Genomic DNA, 21,203 nt, shown 5'->3' with positions numbered 1-21,203 from the left:
TACTTGTCTACATTGATGTGCTTCCTCCTTTGCAGAGGACAGTTTCATAAAATATGCTTCACCACTACCTGTATCAGATGGTGTATTGCCACCTGCAGGAAAACATCTTCTGCAGCAGAAGTAGTGGAGAAAGCAGCTTTTTCTCTATGAAAAGAATGTGAAAGGGAGTGAAGTCTTCCATTCTTGGTGAAAGGAAGTGATGACTGATGTAAGATCAATAGAAGCAAGGGGAAGTAACTTCAGGAAATCAGGTTGTCTATCTCCCTACCCCAAATGCAAAATCAATATACTTCTGTCCCTCCTGATAGATTACATAAAAGTCGTTCCTCTTTTTTCAGTGCTGAAGACTCCATAACTTCCTGTCAGTTTAATCTATTGTGGAGATATCCTTTGTTGGTTTTTATTGCTGTCTGATTTAAGCTTTCTTTACTGAAATTTGAGCCAATTACTGCTTGCCCTCTTTGCAGTGGCCGGCAAAGTGATTAATTCCTTTCCCTTTACAGCAACATTTTCAAAGGCAGATTTGAATATCTATTATGATCTTCCATTGTTCAGGTTGAGGAAGAGGTTGTCACAATATAAAGCAAATGTGACGAAAATGTTCATTAAACTATTCAGAAATCATATGCCTTCCCATTTCGTTATAACTAAATAGCGGCCAGTCTGATTCCTGTAGATACATTAACTTATTTCTATTAGGCTTTCTACCATAACCACACAGAGCTCTCTCAGCTAGCGAGGCTACATTGATTCCAGAACTTGATTTACTGTCTCAGCATGGTGCTGCTCTCTGCTACATGGATGCATCTGCTCCCTCACTCCTTGATCAGAAATCAATACCAAGTATTGTGCTGTTCAGCACACTGAGTACATGGCATGTAGACTTGCCCTTTGGTAGCAAGCAGACTCTTTTTCTGTCTTTTTTTTCCCCCCACATTCTTTTGAGACACTATGATAACTGGATACAGTATTCTGAGAGATGGAATGCCAGTGACTCATCTGCATGCCTTTGTAATCTTCTGGGGTGTTCTTTCCTATTCTTCAAGGGTTTGTTTTGTTTCTATTTTTCTTTTACTTGCTACCTCACAATGAGGAAGAGATTTTATTGACTTGTGAATCTCACTTGTTGTGTCTTCAAAGTGGTTGCAGTTGGTTTAAACAAAGCAGTTTGTACGTAGTTCAGCTATCCTGTCAAATGTGCATTGCTCCACATTTATCTCTAAATATGCTATTGCCCTTGCTGGGTATTTTTAGGTCCTTCTGGAATTCCTCACAGTCTTCTCTGGTCTCAGCTGAATCTCCCCACTGTGAGGCATGACAGTGGGAAACCTGTATTTAGTTGCTGTCAATAACTTAACTAGTAAGACACTTGTTCAGAGACTGGTGCAACTGGCTGATAGCAAGAACCAGAAATGGTTTGATCTGAATAGAAGACATCAAATATAAGAAATCACATATTTCGAGACAGATTTTTCATCATTTAAATTCAAGAAAGAGTTTCACCTTTTTATTTACGTATATCTGATATCTTTAATGCAAGTGTTCTTCTCTGCCCTGTCACTTAACAAGCAGGGTAGCAGTCGTTTTCTGTAACCTCTGGTACTTTGCTGTTCTTCTCTATCTATGTTGAAAATGGTCTGTTTTCCACTGTTTTTTGTCTCAGGAATTGAGACAGGTTAGATGAACTGACTACTGGATCCCTGCTTTAGGATAAGGTGAGTCACCTTGCATAGGTATCTGTTTATCTCCATTAACTGTGAAGGTGACAATCTTGCGTTCAGATATCAAGCTTTGAGATGCTTGAGCTAGAGGAAATTAATCACATCCTTTGTCTCAAATCCTTTGCAGCTTTGTCCACATACTATATTTACTTTGTTCCAGTCTTGCCTCTTGCTTGGAATCTCTGAAGAGAACTGCAACAATGTAAGGCATGAGGGAACATCGAGAGATCATCTAGTTCAGGATCTAGCAGACTAACAGCTGACTGGGTTTCATTATTTCTATACAAAACAATTTTGCTGCAAGGTTAGCCAAGCGCTCTCCCTTTTTTAGTGAGGGGAGAGGAACAGGACAAAAGGCAATTAGAACCTAACAACTGAAGGACTGACTCAGGCCAAAATGTCCAGCCAGGCCAATATCTTGTCTAGGGCAGACGCCAGGAGAGAAAGGAAGAGGTAATGTTTCATTACTTCAGTACTTTCATGTTTAGGGAAGACCAAACCAAATGTACTAGTCCTTCCTCCGTTATTGTCCCGTAGAAATTGCAGCTTACAGATTTCCTAAGCATCAGGTTGTATCTTCTTCATTTGTCCTTAATAACCCTTCATGATTTTTTTCCTCCATAAATTTGTCCTTTTCTTTTTTTCCCCCCAAAGTTATGTGTGTTTTGGTCTCTGCATCATCCTGTGGCAATGAGTTCCAATAAGTGCTAACTCTGTGAAAAAAGTACATTGTCTTATTTGATTTTAAATCTACTATGTGATGATTTTGTGTGTTGCCTCCTATTGTAGCAGTAAATGGTCATTCCACTTTCATTGTCTCTGTGCTGAAGCCTTTCCAATATTGAATAAAGAGAATAATTGCATTTTACGTTGGACATTCTTGTTAATCCTATTGTGCAATGTATTTTTTTTCTTACTACATACTTGCACATTACCTTCTGTAAAAACAGTGCTGTATAGCCTTTTGTCAGTATATACAATGGTTGCCTCAGATTTTCCATGTGGTCCTCTTTTCATCAATACTACTGCCCTTCTTTCCAGTACCTGGCACATTCTTCCCGTTTTATGTTTGTTTTATTTTTTTTCATTTTTAAATGTCATTTTTTTTTACATTTGCTTTCAGTGAATCCCCACTTCAGTCTACTTATCAGAAACATTTAAGTTTATGCCTCACAGTGCTTGGAGCAAGTCTCTGTTTATCATCTAAAACTGATTTAAGTGTACCTTTTATTCTGCTGGATAGTTTGCTGAAGAGGTCCCAGGACAGACTACTGCAAATACGTACAGGAAATATCCTTCTAGTTTGACAGTGAATCATTGAACCAACCTGATTGAGAGGATTTGGGTTCTGCTCTTCCACCCAGTTTATGAATCCTTCGTCTGCATTCTAATTTCTAAGTCATACTGTCTCTTGTGCAGGTGACTCCCCTGCAGTGCCCTAGAAACATCAGGAGCTGGCACTTGTAGCAATTCCTGCCTGTGCTTCCATTTTTATTTACCTGAAGCAGTTGCAGCTAAGATAGCCTGTGGATTTCTCAGATATGGGCAGAAAATGTTGAAGGGAGATCTGTGTCTGTTGTTTCCTCCAGGCCCTATGCAGGACAGAGAAAATGACTGGCCCTATGGGTATTCTCTTTTCCCAACTACTAGATCTATGTAGGCTCAAAGCATCCTTGGCCTCAGGGATTTGGAACTGAGTTACTTAGCTTAAATCCTCCTCTTTAAACATGATTTCCTAGGTTGCATTCCTTCTTTCTCCTCTCAGCTTGTTTCTGGCTGTGGCCAGTGACATAATGTGTGTATTCCTTTGCTAGGTATGCAGAAGAACTGGCTACCACGAGGGTCCTCAAACACAGCTCTGACTCTGCTAATGGAAAATGTGGAGAAAATCTAGCATGGGCATCCTATGATCAACCAGGTAAACTTTATTCTTTTGCTGTCTCTTAGATATTAGGTAAATTGTGTGTTCCATGTACTTTGGACTCAGAGCATGAACACTAACTGGATGTCTTGGCTGGCTGCAAAGTCACCAAGGGAAAATCCTGCTTAACCAATCTGATAGCCTTCTCTAATGGAATGACTGGCTGGATGGATGAGGGGAGAGCAGTGGACGTTGTGTACCTTGACTTCAGCAAGGCTTTTGACACTGTCTCCTATAACATCCTCCTAGGCAAGCTCAGGAAGTGTGGGCTAGATGAGTGGACAGTGTGTTGGATTGAGAAATAGCTGAAAGGCAGAGCTCAGTGGTGTAGAGTCTAGTTGGAGGCCTATAGCTAGTGGTGCCCCCAGGGTCAGTACTTGGTCCCATCCTGTTCAACTTATTCATCAATGACCTGGACGAAGGGACAGAGTGCTGCCTCAGCAGGTTTGCTGATGATACCAAACTGAGAGGAGTAGCTGATACAGCTGAGGGCTGTGCTGCTATTCTGAGAGATCTGGTCAGGCTGGAGAGTTGGGCGGAGAAGAACGTTATGAAGGGTCCTGCACCTAGGGAAGAGTAAACCCATGCACCACTACAGTTTGGGAGTTAACCTGCTGGAAAGCAGCTCTGCAGAGAAGGATCTGGAAGTTCTGGTGGACAACAAGTTGACCATGAGCCAGTAATGTGCCCTTGTGTCCAGGAAGGCCAATGGTATCCTGTGGCGCATTAGGAAGAGTGTTGCCAGCGGGTTGAGGGAGGTGATCCTGCCCCTCTGCTCAGCCCTGGTGAGGCCACATCTCAAGTACTGCATCCAGTTCTGGGCTCCCTAGTACAAGAGGGACATGATCTACTGGAGAGATCATTGCAGGGCTACAAAGATTAATAGAGGACTGGAGCATCTCTCTTAGGAGGATAGACTGCAAGAGCTGGGCCTCTTTAGCCTGGGGAAGAGAAGACTGAGGGGGGATGTTATCAATGTCTATAAATACCTTAAGGGTGGGTGTTAAGAGGGTGTCACCCTCTGACTGGAGGGTGTTTCATTACTGGAACAGGTTGCCCAGAGAGGTTGTGGAATCTCCTTCTCTGGAGATATTTAAAACCTACCTGGACGCAATCTTGTCTAACATGCTGTAGGTGACCCAACTTGAGCAGGGGGGGGTTGGACTAGATGATCCCTTGACCTCAACCATTCTGTTATTCCTCTGGAACTTTCAGCACAGTCTAGGGGAGGTAAAAGCCCCTTTCTGTAGACTATAAATCCTATTTTAAGGCTCTGGAAATTCAGGAACTGAATTTAGACCCAGGGATACTGCTATGTTCCTTTGCTCTCTCTAAAGTGTACCTGTTTATATTAAAAAAAAAAAAAAAAAAAAAAAAAAAAAAGTGGAAAATACAGTAGGATTCAGATCCGGTACTATTTGGCATTTTGCCCTTTGCAAGAACCTTAAACAGGACTTCAGAGTGACATTGGGGAACACAGATGTATGGCAAAGTTTGCGTAGTGTGTATGACTCACTGACTGAGCTTAATCCTTCCTTCTTTGTTAGTGCTAATGGTTCATGTTTCCACCCCCAGAGTTAGAGCCACAGAGTTCTCATTTAGAAAGCCAGAAACAAAATAAACAGATCCTTCCATAAGTTATATAATGACTGTCCTCTTCTGGATCACGTTTGTTCTCTTCTGCATGCAGTTTCCCTACATAACTTGCCAATTTTGAGCAATTTTATTGCTATTTTTTTTATCTACAAGACTGAATGCCTTGCTGAGAAATTTAGCTGCATCCTCCTCTGTTCTGTAAAATTCTCACTTTATCTCTTGACTACTACATTTTCTATATAGCAGGATCATTCAAAGTACCAGAATGAGAAAATTGCTTCTGCAAAGGAACTTGTTCTCCTATCTGGGCTTAGTCTTTGCCTTTGTGTAGCTAGTTCATTCTTCCTCTCTTTTCTTCATATAGTTGGTTCCAGATAGTTAATTTGTACTGTGCTCAATGAGGCTGAAACTTGCATTAGGCATCTGTTCAAGGGCTTAACAAAGGGAGCCAGTCTCTTCCAGTTTCCTTCCCCTATAAAGCAAAACTCAGTAAACCTCCAGCATACTATGTATTCTCTCTAAATGATGATGCTTGATGCTGTTGTTTGACTCTGAGTTCTTTAAGAATGCCAGCAGATGCATTCCTTGTTTCCGGGAAAAAAAAAAAAAAAAAAAAAAAAAAAAAAAAAAAAAAAAGCTTTAAACTACAAGAGCCTTCTTCTGTGACCCTTCTCCAGGCCCAAGAATCCCTTTAAATTGTATTCAAGTTTTTGGAGTTATACAGCCTAAAGCTGTGACTGGGAATGTGTTTATATAATCCAAGGAATAGGAGACAAGTGTTTCCTCCCTCTAGTCTTGTAGAAATTGCTCTGTGGCAGACTTGTCTTTGTGTTCAAGTAAGTGAATAAGTTGCCACTAATGTAAGAGACTGCAGTCTGCCTTCGCAGCTGTAGTGTATCAGATTTCTTAGGATGCCTCATGTAATTTCTCATGTGTTGGAAGACTGAAGGAGAGTACTGGATGACTAAATTCTGTCCAGGGCTAATGGTGTTGCAGTGAAAGAATGTGCCGTGTTGCCTATGAAAACACTGCAGTTTATGAATCTCTGAGATTAAAAGGGGAATTCACTGTATGTTCTCCCCTAAATGTCACAGTGATGGGAGGAACCTGGGCCTGGACCTGGACTAGGAGGCAGGGTGGCACAGATGCTTTCTGCTCCAGTCCTGAAGGAGTACGCTCTCACAGAAGTGCTCCCTGGCCTATCTTGCCACATTTGTGGCTCCTCAATACTAGGCTCATACAATGCTGCTAAAAAGGACCTGGATGAGGAGTGCTAGAAACTGAAGATTACTTCCAAAAAATGTAGCATGCCTCCTATTTCGGTAGATACTTTAAATTTCCCTCAGAAATAAAGTTACATCTCCTGTTTTTTATCTTGTGTTAGTAGTTATTTGCCAGTTCTCACTGAGGCTGGTGGAAGTGAGGTGCTGTGATAAGAGAGAGTAGAAAAATGTTCGAGGAAAAATTTGAGGTTTGAGGTACCTAGGTTTTAAGTAGACCATCATGCTGCTGCCCATCCTTACACAGAAACACGTCCTATGTGCAGTAATTTTTCGTTGGAATGTTTTTAGTAACTCTACTCAGTGGTGTATCTTGAGGATTAAAGTATTTTGTAACACAAGGAAACGCAAGGCTGGGCCCAGAGAGTTAAGAACTTGTGCAAATATAGAAATAAACACAGAGAAGTGATTGTATAAGGAATGAATGATGCAAACACCATTGCTATCTTTGCTATAAGATACCTGCCGTTGTTCTGAGAGGGTGGTGTCAGCAGAAAAATGCTTCCTAAGCCTGATGAAATAGGTCAAATATCATTAGGAAAAGGGCGGAGCCAAACTGTGTTTCCGTAGAGAAATGTTGAAACTATAAATGTGGTTTACAGCAATGAAAGCAGGAAGAGTATTTTAAAAACAACCACCATTATACTGCTGGCTTCTGCCAGTAAAGCTACGGAAGATAAGCACCTGTACTGAGTATAGGAGAGATCTGCGTGCTCTTTGCTAACTTCCATTATTTCTGCTGTCATCTGCAATGAAACATGGCAGTAAGATTTTATGTGTATTCTTTGGAGGGCTCTTTATTTATTTTTTTTTTAAGGGAGAGGCAGGGAGAATGTTTTGAATGGAACATTTAAATACAAGGTAAACTAGCACTAAATATAATTACATCAGTAGTTTTATATTACCTTATAGTAGTTTTGAATAAAAATACTGTGGCCAGTTCTCAGAATGACCAAATTTGAAGATGCAAGTTTCTGTTAGAGTAGCTAGGCTCAGTAGACTGCTCATCCCAGTGCTGTTCTGTATCAGTTCATTTTGTCTAGGCCATGGACAGCTCAGGAATCACTGGGCTTAAGACAGAGTTTTCCCACAGTCCTCTGTGTATCAGCTGTCAATTTAAACAGCTGTTTGGCTGATGCCTCAACACTGCATTGCTCCCTACCTCAGGGGAAAAAAACAGAAGAAAAGTATTTTAGAGGAAAGAGAGTGTATTTAATTGCTAGATACCTGCCCATCTTCTCACATAATAATACATTTCACACAGGAATCCCTTCATCTCTGCAAACCTGTGACATCTGACAGATACAGTTCATTTCCTTCCCTATCAGGCTGTTCCTATAATGTGGTTTCAGGGTAGAGTCTTTCAAAAGCTGCCTAGTCCTTTGGTGACTGTTTTGCTGAGAAAAAGTCAATCTTTAATTTCTTACAGTCTGTGATGTGATGACTCTGATTCAAGGAAGATGACAGCAGTGCCATGTAATGATACACTGATTCAGCATGTGAAAGTTAGAGAGCACAGCTATCACAGAATGATTGAAGTTGGAAGGGACCTCTGGAGATCATCTAGTCCAACCCCTCTGCTCAAGCAGGGTCACCTAGAGCAGGTTAGACAGGGCTGCATCCAGGCAGATTTTAAATATCTCCAGAGAAGGAGACTCCACAACCTCCCTGGGCAACCTGGTCCAGGGCTCTGTCACTCTCACAGTGAAGAAATCCCCCCCTCACATTCAGGTGGAACTTACTGTGTTTCAGTTTGTGCCCATTGCCTCTTGTCCTGTCACTTGGCACGACTGAAAAGAGCCTGGCCCCATCCTTCTGAAACCTCCCTTAAGGTATTTGTAGACATTGATAAGATCCCCCCTCAGTCTTTTCCCTGGGCTAAACAGGCCCAGCTCTCACAGTCTATCCCTGTAAGAGAGATACTCCAGTCCTCTAATAATCTTTGTAGCCCTATGCTGGACACTTTCAGCTTCTAGACTTTCACAATCTGGTTACAATAAAGTTGCACACTTCCATCAACTAGGGATAGGAATTAACACATCATAGATTATGCTACAGTAAACAGAATGGAGTTGATGTTTTCTTGAACTATGCTTTTTATGCTATATCACACTGACATATTAATGGAGAGAATGATGTGCTGATAGTGGTGTGAATCAGAGCCTGCACCTGTAAAACTTTATTTACATATTTGGGCAGGGAGGGTAGAGAAAGAAGGAATCTAATGTTATTCCTGGAATATTTACTTTGGTAGTCAAGAGAAGTGTTGCTATCTTTTTGTGTGAAAAATATGAATTAGCTCTACTAGAGAGCACCAGCCTAACAAGCAGTGTGATGCAGAAAAAACTTCAGTCCCTTCAGCTCACAAACCTGTGTCAGGGATGGCAATTCACTCAATGTTTTGTGTTCAGTGACAGCTTTGACCTCTAGCTTACCAGGCCAGCAACACTATCACCATAGCAGATTGAAATCATCAACATTTGAAATTTAGAGAAGTAACAGCTGAGTGTCTGACTTCTAGAACAGTATAAGTTTAAGACTTCTTGTTGCAAAATAGCAAAAGATGAGTCTTTGCTGCTTTGCAGCCAATAGTCCACCAGGACCCAGTGTTCTGCATGACTGTAGGCTTAGCAGCTTTGGCAGCTTGCTATGAAGTCAGCTGACCTTGTGTCTTCCAAGAGTGCTCAGTAGAAATTTCATTATTGAGATAGCTCAGAGGAAAACATAGACATAAGTATTTCATAAAAAGCAGTAATGGAAAAGAAATAATGTTTGCTTTTTTTGAGTGTATAACATCTGCAAGTTCTGTTCTGAGCTTCTGCCTTCTGTGTTTTCCGTTCTACCTGATTTAATGAAGATCAACATTCTCTTCCGTCAGGTTCCCCAACTGTTCAACAAAACAAGGATGGATTATTTCTTTGGCAAACATTGTCATCCACACAGATCTACAGCTATGTATTGCTGTATCACTGGTGATAGTCATAGCAATCCTTTTACAGCCAGGAGTTAGCGAAAGCCTTTGATAACGTGAGCTGGTGGTGCTGGATGCAAGGACTTCCATTTGGTAGCAACTCCTAGACACATGTAAATTTGAGATGTTTATCTCCAGTACCTCAAATTAGAGAGCCTCAAAGTGGAAATCAATAATAGATTAGGGGCTAAGTCAGAATATTTAGCAGTTGCTCTCTAAGTACCTTCATTCTTAGTGGCTCTTACTCCAGAAAATTAGAGGATGTTGAATATCTCATTTTCTTTATTTTGCTTAGAGCTGTAATGAGATGTTTTCATACACTTGGATCCACAGGTGGGAGATATCTTGTAAGAAAAGTCCTTGTCCCCTTTTGCTCAGAGAACTCATCTGAGTCTTTCCAAATACGTCCCAAGGAGAAGCTGGTCACTAGACTTCTACACTTAGCTTTTACAAGAACATTCATCCAAGACAAGGGAGGTATACCTTCACTGCCTTCCAGACTGGGGTTCAAACCTGTTGTCATCAGCTTCTGTAAGGACTTTCCAAAGATGCCATTAACCTTCAGTTAGAGCTGAGTGTTGACCCAAGTAATGGAAGGGACAGTAAGTTGAATTAGGCAGAGCTTAGCCACTTTTGATTTGTTCAAAGTGTAGCCTTTTGTCAAGAGCACCAAAGAGATGGTTCCTTCCCAGCTCACTTTATATGCTACTTCATCACTACTGTGCAAAACCCCTGAAAATAATCAGAGTTGTGCAAAACTGGTCCAAACAGAGACAGACAAAATGCAGTGTATATAACTGAAGTTGTAGGAATGGAGAGAATACCTGAACAACCACAACATATTTTTTTTTCTCCTCCATACAAAAACATAAGCTCCATTTGCTCACCAAGAGAGCATTATAATTAAGTGCAAGTCTTGCCCTGTGAACTGCAGGCTGTGCACACATCACTGTACAGTAGGAGATCACTAAGGAAGCCTTGATGCAGTAGTGCTAACAAATGAACAAGCACAAATCTGAGAGCTTTCCTGCTTTGCTTCTCTTCATTCTTACTTTGATTAGTCTTGCTTTGTGCCTTGATTTTACTAAAGGGCAAAATGGCATTGAAAGTTTCAGAAGCTTGTAGGCAGAAAAAATGTAGACTCAATGTGCTAAATTGGTCGTATTTTCTTATCTATTGGTGATAGCATAGCCCTCTTCATCAACTGTATCCTACCAGAAGAGCACCTTGCTGCAGAGATATTCCCTGAATGGGATGAACTCTACATGATTGTACGGCTCCTAAATGGATTGTCTGCACAGGTTTTGAGCCAGACCGTCACACAGTCCCTGATGCCCTTGTACTTCACTGAAGAATTTGATGGACTGTGTTTTTGTTGTTGGTGGTGTTTTTTTTAATTAAGATATTGAAAAGAGCTCCTGTAATTGATTATATGAAATGGTTAACAAAAAACCATTGGACTAATTAGTAGCTTAATAGGTACTAATATATGAAACAATAAATCTTTGGTTGGTAGTATGTATTACCACGTTGCCAATTTTTCAACAGATCTCTGTGGTAAAAAGACTGTTTCTCCATGTTCATAGAAATTTTCTTAAGTTGCACAGTTCTTGCCAGCTGTTAACAGAGGACCTTACTGGACAGGCTTCAAGTGAGGTATATTTTTCTGTGCTTATGTTACCTGTCATGATTCTACAGCAGATTTTTTGTGTGTGTGTTTCAGGAAAAGACGTAGCTGACAGATGGTACAGTGAAATAAAAAATTACAGTTTTCAAAATCCAGGATTTTCTTCTGGGACAGGTAAGTTCAGACAGAGCACTGTCTCATCAAAAGTGCAGCTTTTATTATGAGAAATTGACGAGCCTACTTGTCTCAGGATTTTGCAAAAATCTTTTTTTTTCCTTAGAAGAAAGTTGGGGGGATAGAAATAGAAATTTCCCAAAGTTTTATGTTAGAAACTGACAGAAGGGTAGCCAGCAACTGTAGTAAATGAGGAAGTAAGCAAGATTTTATATACATACATACATACATACATACATACATATATATATATATATATATTTTAAATACTTTTTTCTTCAGTGCCAATGATTTGAAAAGGCAACTTCTTTTTAAGACAACATAATTTGGAGAAGTTACAAAACTGTAATTGAGATCATAGAGGTGACTACTAAATATACACATCAGTATTCTTTACACTGATGTGTCTTCTACCAAGTACATCACTGAAATCATGGAGATTACTTCAGATGTAATTTGGAGCTCAGCCACAGCTCATCAACTACATACTGGCAATTTAATGTTGAATGAACCTAAGAACATGGTACCTTGAGCAGTGCTCAAGCAAGAGATGTTCCCAAGCTTGTTTCAAATGAAAAAAAAAATACTTATTTCTCCTGCAGTTTGTCTATGCGTAGAGGGAGCAATTGATGGAGTAGCACAACTAGCAGGTGGCTATTAGAACTTGGTAGAAGAAGCCACAGAAACCAGTGTTGAGTAGCTGTGCATGCAGACATGATTGAGGAAGATCAGATGGTCAAAGCAAAAGAGTAACAGTCCCTGGCAGTACTGCTGTTTGTCAATCCTACTGCGGGGAGTAAAGACCGTGATGTTTACTTTGGAGAATTTTGTATCATATACTCATCAAATTGCTTCTTTCGTTAATTTCTTAGTAGATATTCTTACGTGGAAATACCACGTGGAATGAGAAATATTAGTGGGGAATCTTATCAGGCTTTTTCAAGACAAAATACTAGATCTGTAGGTTTTTTTTTTTTTTTTCATGTTCTTAGCTTGTTCTGCTGTTAGAGAAAGAGGCGATTGGAGTTTTCTGTGCTTCTTTCTTCTTTTTCCTCCTCAAGAGTTAAAAGGCATTTTGTAGATTTAGTACCTAAAATGGACGCATCTGTTTTTCCCTGATTCTTCAGGACACTTCACAGCAATGGTTTGGAAGAACACAAAAAAGATGGGAGTCGGAAAAGCATCTGCTAGTGATGGCTCCACATTTGTGGTGGCTAGATATGATCCAGCTGGAAATGTAGTAAACCCAGGTTACTATGAAGAAAACGTTCTTCCCCCAAGAAAATAACTTTTCTTTTTTAAAGGTTGTTTCATTGCTTAATGACAAATGAATCTGAATTAGGACTTGACAGTGTCTGAAGTACAGTACAATTCAATGAAATTTCCTATTTAATACTGTTGTTCCTTCTTGCCACAAGGGTAGCAGTTACCTGAGTCAGTCTGTAGTCTGTAGGTCCCCATTGTTTCTGAGGGGGCTTCACTTTATATGAAAATGAAATATATGCAGAATTTGTGAAGGGTAAGAGGTTTTAAATTTTTTTAATTGTTTGCATGAACTCTGGATAAGCATGTGAGTCAACACACGTTGGATGTCTTTTATAAAAAAAAGAAGTTTTATAGCTTTGCATAAACTGAAGATTTCAGCTTGTAATTATATACTCTAGATTTTTGAATATTTGTTAATAACTGTAACTTAGCGCTGTCTATACCTCTTGTTACTATGGGGTCTATTCTCTACAGATGGAACATATGCAAATCCATCCTTGCAAAAGGTACATGTATGTAATGCAATGGAATTCAGACATATATGTTTTTATTAGAAGGATCTCACTGAACACTATTTAAAATATTGCTGGCAAAATTGTATCTATCAAGCAAGCATATGCTTAACCTGAAAGCTATCAACAATGTTTTATTCCTAGCATTATATTTTAAATATTAGCACCTAAAATGTACTTGAAATGAAGTATATTTCAAGTCCTAACCCCATCTTACAGTTTACAGTACCTACATTTTCTTATAATCAAATTGTTTACTTCCATTAAGGAAAACAATATATTCCCTTTCCCTTTAGATATTTACACTTGCTTTTTCTAATTTACTGAATGTTCTTAATACCTTGCACATAAACCATCTAACAAAATCAGAGAGATACCAGTCAGCTCACAACTAGAGAGTTTAAGTTTTCTGTGTATTTGTCAGACAACAGTGAAACAATTCAGTTGCCCATGTATAGGTACATAGTACCAGACGCCCGTAAGACATCAGCACATCTGTGTAGAGGTGACAGATATTACACAGGAGCTAAAAGAAACACATGCCTTTCCGGTGCAGCAGCTCTGGTCAAGACATAAGGCACAGGAATATCTCCTTATGTGCCCTGATTTTATGAAGGAATATACATGGAGATATGTTTTCCAGAAGAGAAAAAATAATCTTTCCTAACTTACTAGTATTACCCCACAGAAAAAAGTTTCTTTGGTGGAACATCTTGTGTTTTGTTTCCCATTAACCTGTTTCCTAGAGAATACCTTCAGCAGGTGTCATACTGTACAGACAATAATATTACCAAATGATCTTTTTTCACCTTTAGTAATGTCTCAGTGGGAGGTATTCACATGGTTATAATTAAGAGAAATTTACTCTGTGTTGATATCTTAAAATAGTACTAAAAATATTTCCTGTTTTGGACAGATACCTCAAAACAATTCAGATTAATTTCCTTAAAAGCAAGCAAGCAACATTTCTGAAGACAAATTTTTCTCATACAAAATGTGAACTAGGCTATTTTGGCCAGGTTCATATACTGTGCATCAAGCGGGGGATTTTTTTTTCCCCTCTGTGTTTGTTTGTTTTGACTTCTGAGATTCTGTTTACCAAGATTTGGTTCACAAGGGTGCCACTGCGGATATATTTATTTTTTTGTTTATACAGTTGTAGTAAACTGCATTGTTATGGCTTAATATGTCACTCCAGTGCTGTATGTTACAATCCTTTTGCTCTAACCAAGAATTTAACACACACAGTGAACATCAAGAGATTAAATATTTTTGAATATGAATTACTCATCTTTGTTATTATTTCTGTCTTTGAGTAATCTGGAAATTTTACTTCCAAGACATTGACATATGACATTATTACCTTTATAACACAAAGCAAAAAAAGTAGCAAATATTCTAATCCAGGAAAGAAAGTAGAAAGACTTTCTAATAAATATAAATCATACAGCAGATGAAAATGCTTATCATCTCTTTATACAAAGTTTGAGTTAATGCTTGAATCCAAAGCTGAATAAGCGTATCTTTCTATGTTGAACTCCCATTTCTGTTTTGTTTCATTTCTTCTGCACCCTCTCTAGGTTGACATGTTCTCAGTAAATACCCACTTTCTTCCCACTCATACAGGTTTTTACGTGTATGTTTAAATAGTTAGTTGCAGGCTTCACACTTTCCTATCTACAAACTTCATTTGAGAAATGTTACAATTCCAAATAGACTAATGTTTTAGGAAACACATTATGAACCTGAGAATATAAAAAGGACTTTCCAAAACAAATGTTTGCTGCAGTTGACATAAAGGTAAAAGCTGATGCTAAATTAACTAACCATACTAAAATATTCTATTTTTTTCATAATGATATTGCTACTATTGGCCATAAAATTCCTTGAATTGTTGGTGCAACTGTTTATATTCTAGCTGAGTGAATCAAGTTCTCTGCTGCATCTATTTTTTTTAATGTCAAAGAGAACTGGGGAAGTGGGTGAAGGCTAGATGAAGCAAAACAAACGAAGTAGTTACCTTTATTAAAAAATACACTGGCAAGTGAACTTCCAGAGCAGTTTAGAAAGAGCATTTGAAAGATGTGTCAAAGATAATCAGCTATTGAAGAAACACAAAATCATTCTAATAGACACAATACATACTTAATGTATTCTATGCAGATTTCATGCGGATGAACATGATTGTAAAAATTAAAAAATAGTAATTACCAACTTAGTTCTTAGTGACCTAAGCTCATAATGTCCAGTGTTAATGCCTTCTGTATGTATCTGTGAATGAACTCTGGCTGTGCAGTAAACCATGGAGTAGGTAGGAGTCCAAATACAAAAGGAAGGGAAACACTGCTGATGTGGCTCACCCAGAAACCATATGATCCTTGGGAAACATATGCTGAAATCTGTATTAAAAGACTGTTAGAGTAGGTGTACTGCTGTGCTCCCCAGCACCTCTTGGAGACTTGTGGAGACTGGGAGGTGGCAAAGAAAGGTTATTTCCTCATGTTAGTGCAGAATAAGATTTTCAAAAGCTTCCTTAGCCAAGATTATACATGTATCAGAAGTTGCACCTACTCTGGGAATAAAGAAAAGGCCTGATCTTATGGCTCTGATACCAGAGAAAAATTTCTGTCTTTACAGACCTGCAGATGGTTTCTAAATTCTTTATGCAGCAGGAGGAGGAGGAACTGCAGATGGTTTGGGGCTTCATTGCCAGTCTTATGGGTTAAATAATGACAAATCACATAGGGAGGAAGAGTGGTTTGGTCTTTAAAATGTGCTAAAAAGGGAAGTCTGCATTATCCACTTCGGTTTGTCAACTTCCCTCCTTCATCTTCCCAAGAAGATAAAAAAATGGCAATTTTCTTTCCAAAAAGTAGATTGATAGAAACACTGTTAGAAGACAACAGATCTAGGTTTACTTAAAGTGGACAACATTTGTTATGGCAGAAGAATAACTCACAAGAGCATCACTTTTGAAAGCACAGGTAACAAGAATAATGTTCCCCCCTGAAAATATTTCTGACAAAAAATTTCTCCCAAAGGCTGTTGTAATGACTTTCTCTTTAGCATCTGGGAACTATGTGGTGAGAGCATTGTTCTGCACAAGTGGACCTGTGTACGAGCTGAACAATGATCCTCTTGTAGGAGACCGCCATCCGTCTTTGCTGTGACTTAGAACAAGAGTTGCAGACTTCCTAGGTGCACAGTCACTGCAAGAGGATCGTGCACTGCAGTATGAGGAGCAGAAGGCACTTGGACTATCACCAGACCACAAGCAGAGGCATTCAGTGAAGATCTCTAGCACTGAGTAGAGTTGACATGTTTTTGTTTGTATCCCACTCTGAACAGCCTTGCAGACCGCTAGTACCCCAGCGTATCTCAGAGATAAAGCAATGAAATAAGCCTTGCTTATAGTACTCATTCCTACTGGTGTTTTTGTAAACTGACAAAAAAATAACTTGTCTAGTAAACTGAAATCTGCAATGGAAATGACTTTCTGTTTTGTAACAGATGAAACCAAGTTATCAGATGAGATTTCAAACCATTTACACAGTAGAGGTTGAAACTAGACATGCCACTCATATTTTTATTACATTAGAATTGCCTAGAAGAATTTTAAGTTCTGAAACATTTCGTAGCTCTTCTATTCAAATCTTGACTTGGAACACTGGACAGAATGTAATCAATTATTGCATAGTGTATGTGTGTATAGGTTGACCTGTGTCTACATTTTGGGAAAAAAGTTGATTCAAAGGTCAGTTGGGAACAGATAAAATTAGCCTACCCAAAGAAGACTGAAAAGCTGCATCACATGAATAATAATACTAAGCACATGAGCAATAAAGACGTGAGCATTTGGGTGAAATCTTGCAGTTTTATTTGGAAATGATTCTGTTCATGAGAACTCATTCACTCTGCTTGTCTCCAGATTTACTTTTTCAGGTGGACGTGCTCCAAATAGAGTGGTTAACTTGACTGGCTAGACTGCAGAGGAATTCTGTCTGAACAGCAGGCAGCTGAAATGCAGACCTTTGAGGAGTGTCAGACAGTGCCCTAAGATTGTTTTTAGCTTTTGTGACCCTCTCTTACACTGAGAGCTTTTTTTCTGTCTAATTCAGTATTTAAAGATCATTCTCTATTTGACCTGTTTTAATGCTAATTTGGGCTGTCTTTTCATCATCTGTTTTTTCTATTTCTACAATAACCAAGCATCAGATTGCAAAAAGTCAAGTGTGACTTCAACCTAGGTTGAACAAAGGAACAAAGTGTTGATTGGCATTTGGTTGGCCTCTGGGTTTGATACCTATAACAATGCAGCCTCTTTCTTCATCTGGAGACTTTGCGAGAGAAGGGCTATGCATAAGATAGATGGCTGTCTGACCCCAAGTAGACCAGGAAAGGCATTTGAGATTGCACAAAGACATTCAATGATTCAAAGCTACTTCCTTCTCTTCTTGAGCCCGGCACTAAAATAATCAGAAAATGTTTTTGCTGGAAAGAGTGCAGAAAAAAGTCAGAGATTAGGCTGCTATAGTTATTAGTTGGAATAAAAGTGAAATTTTTAAGTGATACCGTTATTTCTAGCTGTCTCCTTCATGCAACCTAAAGACCAAAAAACTCATCTACACCCCAAGCTCCACAGTGAAGTGTATCATTGTCCTGCCCTTTCCAAACCACAGCAGAAGAAAGTAGCTGGAATGACTTTTAGTGCTGTTCAGCTCTCACTTGCCTGTCTCAGGGAAGCCAGGAGTTAATTCCTACTCCCCAAAGCTTTGTACTTTAGACTGTGGGTTTTCAGTTCTTGTTGGAGGAAGGAACACAAAACAGTTGCACTAGGCCTGGCCTTTTCTGCATGAACAGCCCAGAAAATAACCTGCTTCGAGCTGTGAAGGAAACCCTTTGTTATACACCCAGAAGGCCTTGGAGTATCACCAACACTGGGGTTTTGGCCTCCTCCTCCCCTTCCCTGGGTATCTCCTCTGGCTGCAGCTGCCCCCATGGCCTTCCTGGTTCCTCTGCTTCCACAGAAAGGCTTTTGCCTTGCTTTCAGAAAGATGCTGTGACAGGAGAAACTTAGCTTGCTTGTTTCTATAGAGCAAAGGCATGTTTAAGCTCCATCAGCCAGCTGAAGCTATCTAACGTATATGCGAGAGGTGGCAGTATTGCTCTTTATTTTCAGCCATTCTGGCAAATAAAGTGCATAATGTTAGATGGTTTCACTTTTTTTTTTTTTTTAGTGTGGCATACAGATCACGTTAATACAGTGTAGTACACTTATGCAAGATTAGAATGGTTTTTGCTCTGAGCATAATGTTTAATAGTTTAAAATCCTATAGCACAATTATTGAATATATTACAAATAATTACGATGTCAAGTTGCAGTCATAAAGAGAGGCTTTTTTTGAGCTGCATGAGTTTTATTAAAGATATACTTTAAAGTGGATTTAACTGAGGCCATACAACTTTAAATATAGAGTTAGATATAGTGGTTGGAGCAGATTTATATACTATCCTGTCCTTTCTTTGATAAGACCTTAGTTTACACTTAGACCTGCCTCAAACAGAGCAGTGTTGGAGCTGCTGCTTTATTATCATCTGTATATAAAGTTCATGTTAAATCTCGACTCAGGAAAACAAAGTACTCCAGGCACAGTTACGTTGTGAAAATGAGGTTTAAATGGGCCCTGTCAGTGTTACCAGCATCTACACTAGAAAGTATAGAGAGAGCTTTGCATGAGTTGTTTCTCCAACATGAAAAATACTTCTTTCTTGTATTTGATAATTAGTGATGTACCCTATCCCTTTTGGGTGCCTGTCTGCTTTCCTTGGCTAGTGCAGAGCTTGCATAAAAAGCTGAAAAGGTTTTATTAAAGTATTTTGGTCTCCCTTTTTGGTTGGGAATTGCTAGTGAACAAAGTGCCCTCAGACTGTAATTTCCTGTTTCATATTTTCTGAAACAGTGTGAAAAATTGGTTTTGATGAGCTTTGGGGGGGCGTGCGACAATTGAACATGTCTCATTACCGGTCAGGTATACCCTTTAGCTTCTTGTCATCCTTTAGCTCTTGTAGTTCACAGTTGGTTTTTTCCCTCTTGGGATTTGAATACTAATACGGGTGATCAAGTCTCTGAAGGCAGGTAGCACAAATTCACCTGAGTTAGCACAGAGAAGAGAGCAGGAAAATACTGCTCTGAGCACTATGGATGCTTTATAAAGGCCTTGTATCTTTCACGTGTCCTAGACCAATACTTAGCAAGTGATGATCTAGGAGGCAGTTTTGACTGTTCATGAGTGTATCATCACCCTTATGCTACTGTCAGTGAAGATCTGGTAGTTGGTAGGCATCGAGGAATTCTTAGGCTTGAAGGTGGGCTGTGGCCCAGCAAATATGAAAGACTGAACAAATGTCAGTCAACCTGCACAGATCATTCTGTGCATGTCTGGGTCATGTTATGGAGCAGACTGAGGAGGTTCCCAATGTGCACCTGAACTGAATCCAAGACTCTCACTTAGGTCCGGAAGTAGCATTCAATAATTCAGTGTTAATTTTGCCAGAGCTGTGTAGCAATGTGCCCTGCCTATTGCACAGGGAGCTGCAAAGTGCATTGTTTCAGGGACCGTGATCAGAACTCCTTGAATCTGTCTTGTATCTGGAACTATGCTGAATGAAGCAGTGATTACTGTTGTGTATGAAAGTATATTTTGGTAAGCTTTTCTCTTAGGAGGCTCAGCTTCTCATTCTCCCATCCTCCCAGTTGTGGTGCTTCCAGTGTTTGAGAGGCCATCCTGCAGCCTGTAAAAAGACTCAGTAAAAAGACCTAGGCAAAAGTTAATGTTTTCCATCTTGTCTGATGACCAGGCAGTTTATGCAAGGAAAAGCAATTTATGACTACATGGAGCTGGGTGGATATCCAGAGGCTAATGCTAAGATCCTTGCTCTGGTTTTGTGCTGTTTAAATGGTCTGAAGTGGTCTGTAAGAGTTTTAAAACCCCCCTCTTGCAACTGCTGAGAGATTCTCCTCCATGAAGCTTCAATACAACTCTGCAGTTCTGTTGGTAACTGCCGTCAGTCCAGGCAAGAAGAGGAACCACCAGGAGTTACCATCAGTACTGTGGTCTCCTGGATGCTATAGTATTTAAAGCATTGAAAGATCAGAGGTAGCTTGAGTCCTCATCATTCCTTTCTTCAGCCTCTGGACTGCAAGTTTGGTGCTGTGCCCTGCCGTAGCACAAACTATTGCTTAAGCCTCTGTGAGCTAAAATAAGCTCTGTTCACTGGCATGCTACCTTCTACACATTGTCTCTGTCTTTATCCTCTTCTAAATAATATGATTAATGAGCAGAACTGAGTATTTGTGTTCATCTATAACATCTTCCATGCATTTGTCAAGGATGCCTCCAAAAGCTTTAAAAAAGGAAGACAAAAGAAAAAAAAATTTCTTGCCCCCTCTGTAAATTTCTATAAAATTGAATGCAGTAAAAACTCAACAATTGTTTCTACCTGACTGTAGCTTGCAGTTCAGTATGCCACAGTATTCAGTGAAATGCTTTATAAATGTTAGTCATTGTTTCTCCACACCCATCTCAATAGCTGAAGAGTTAAAATTGCTAATGGTCTTTCCAATATTCTAGCTATTTTTCAGCTTCTCATTGGGGCCATTAATCAATATAACCAAGACTGCATGAGGAATATTTACTAGCAATTAACCCATGGTTATGGGAATATCTTCCCTATTACTTTTCTATTCTAGTCTGCACACTCATATTGCATCAAATAAATCCTGTATCCAAACATTGTTTCTACTAGTTGAAAAGGCTATAAAACAAAAGTTCTCAGACCTACATGAACCAGCTTGATATGAGAAAGGAGAGCATCCAATATGCTGAAAATACTATACATTAAATCCTTTTCTAGACTGTTGCATGTTAACTGAGCTCTTCCTTTCCACATGTTCTTTTTGAAGATGCGTAGATCCTACAGCATATATTTGAGGTGTGTTGCAGTTAACTAATGTTCATTTTAACGGACTTATTCGAAGACTCCCCTGGGAAGAAAAGGAAATGTATATGTGCTCTCCTGACCTTTATGCTATTCCATTTTTTCTGTGATCTTATTCATCAAACACTGAATAGTTG

The 21,203-nt window shown here is 39.3% G+C and overlaps 1 protein-coding gene across 4 annotated transcripts in view; it reads left to right on the top strand.

Annotated features, from left to right (window-relative positions):
* GLIPR2 (GLI pathogenesis related 2) overlaps positions 1 to 21,203 on the top strand; it is a 46,355-nt gene that overhangs the window by 12,827 nt on the left and 12,325 nt on the right. Inside the window, exons 3-5 of one of the 4 annotated variants that reach the window (XM_062569749.1) lie at positions 3,536 to 3,639; positions 11,213 to 11,290; positions 16,213 to 16,933. In XM_062569749.1, the coding sequence (XP_062425733.1) occupies positions 3,536 to 3,639; positions 11,213 to 11,290; positions 16,213 to 16,238 (208 nt within the window). In that variant the 3' untranslated portion in view covers positions 16,239 to 16,933. Of the gene's footprint in view, positions 1 to 3,535; positions 3,640 to 11,212; positions 11,291 to 12,351; positions 14,352 to 16,212; positions 16,934 to 21,203 lie in introns of those variants that run through there. The other 3 variants (XM_062569748.1, XM_062569750.1, XM_062569746.1) reach the window with 3 other exon arrangements.

This window comes from Rhea pennata, chromosome 2 (genome assembly GCF_028389875.1).
Source record: "Rhea pennata isolate bPtePen1 chromosome 2, bPtePen1.pri, whole genome shotgun sequence".
NCBI classification, from domain to species: Eukaryota; Metazoa; Chordata; class Aves; order Rheiformes; family Rheidae; genus Rhea; species Rhea pennata.
The sequence above is the reverse complement of the archived record's forward strand: the minus strand, read 5'-3'. Positions and strand labels throughout refer to the sequence as shown.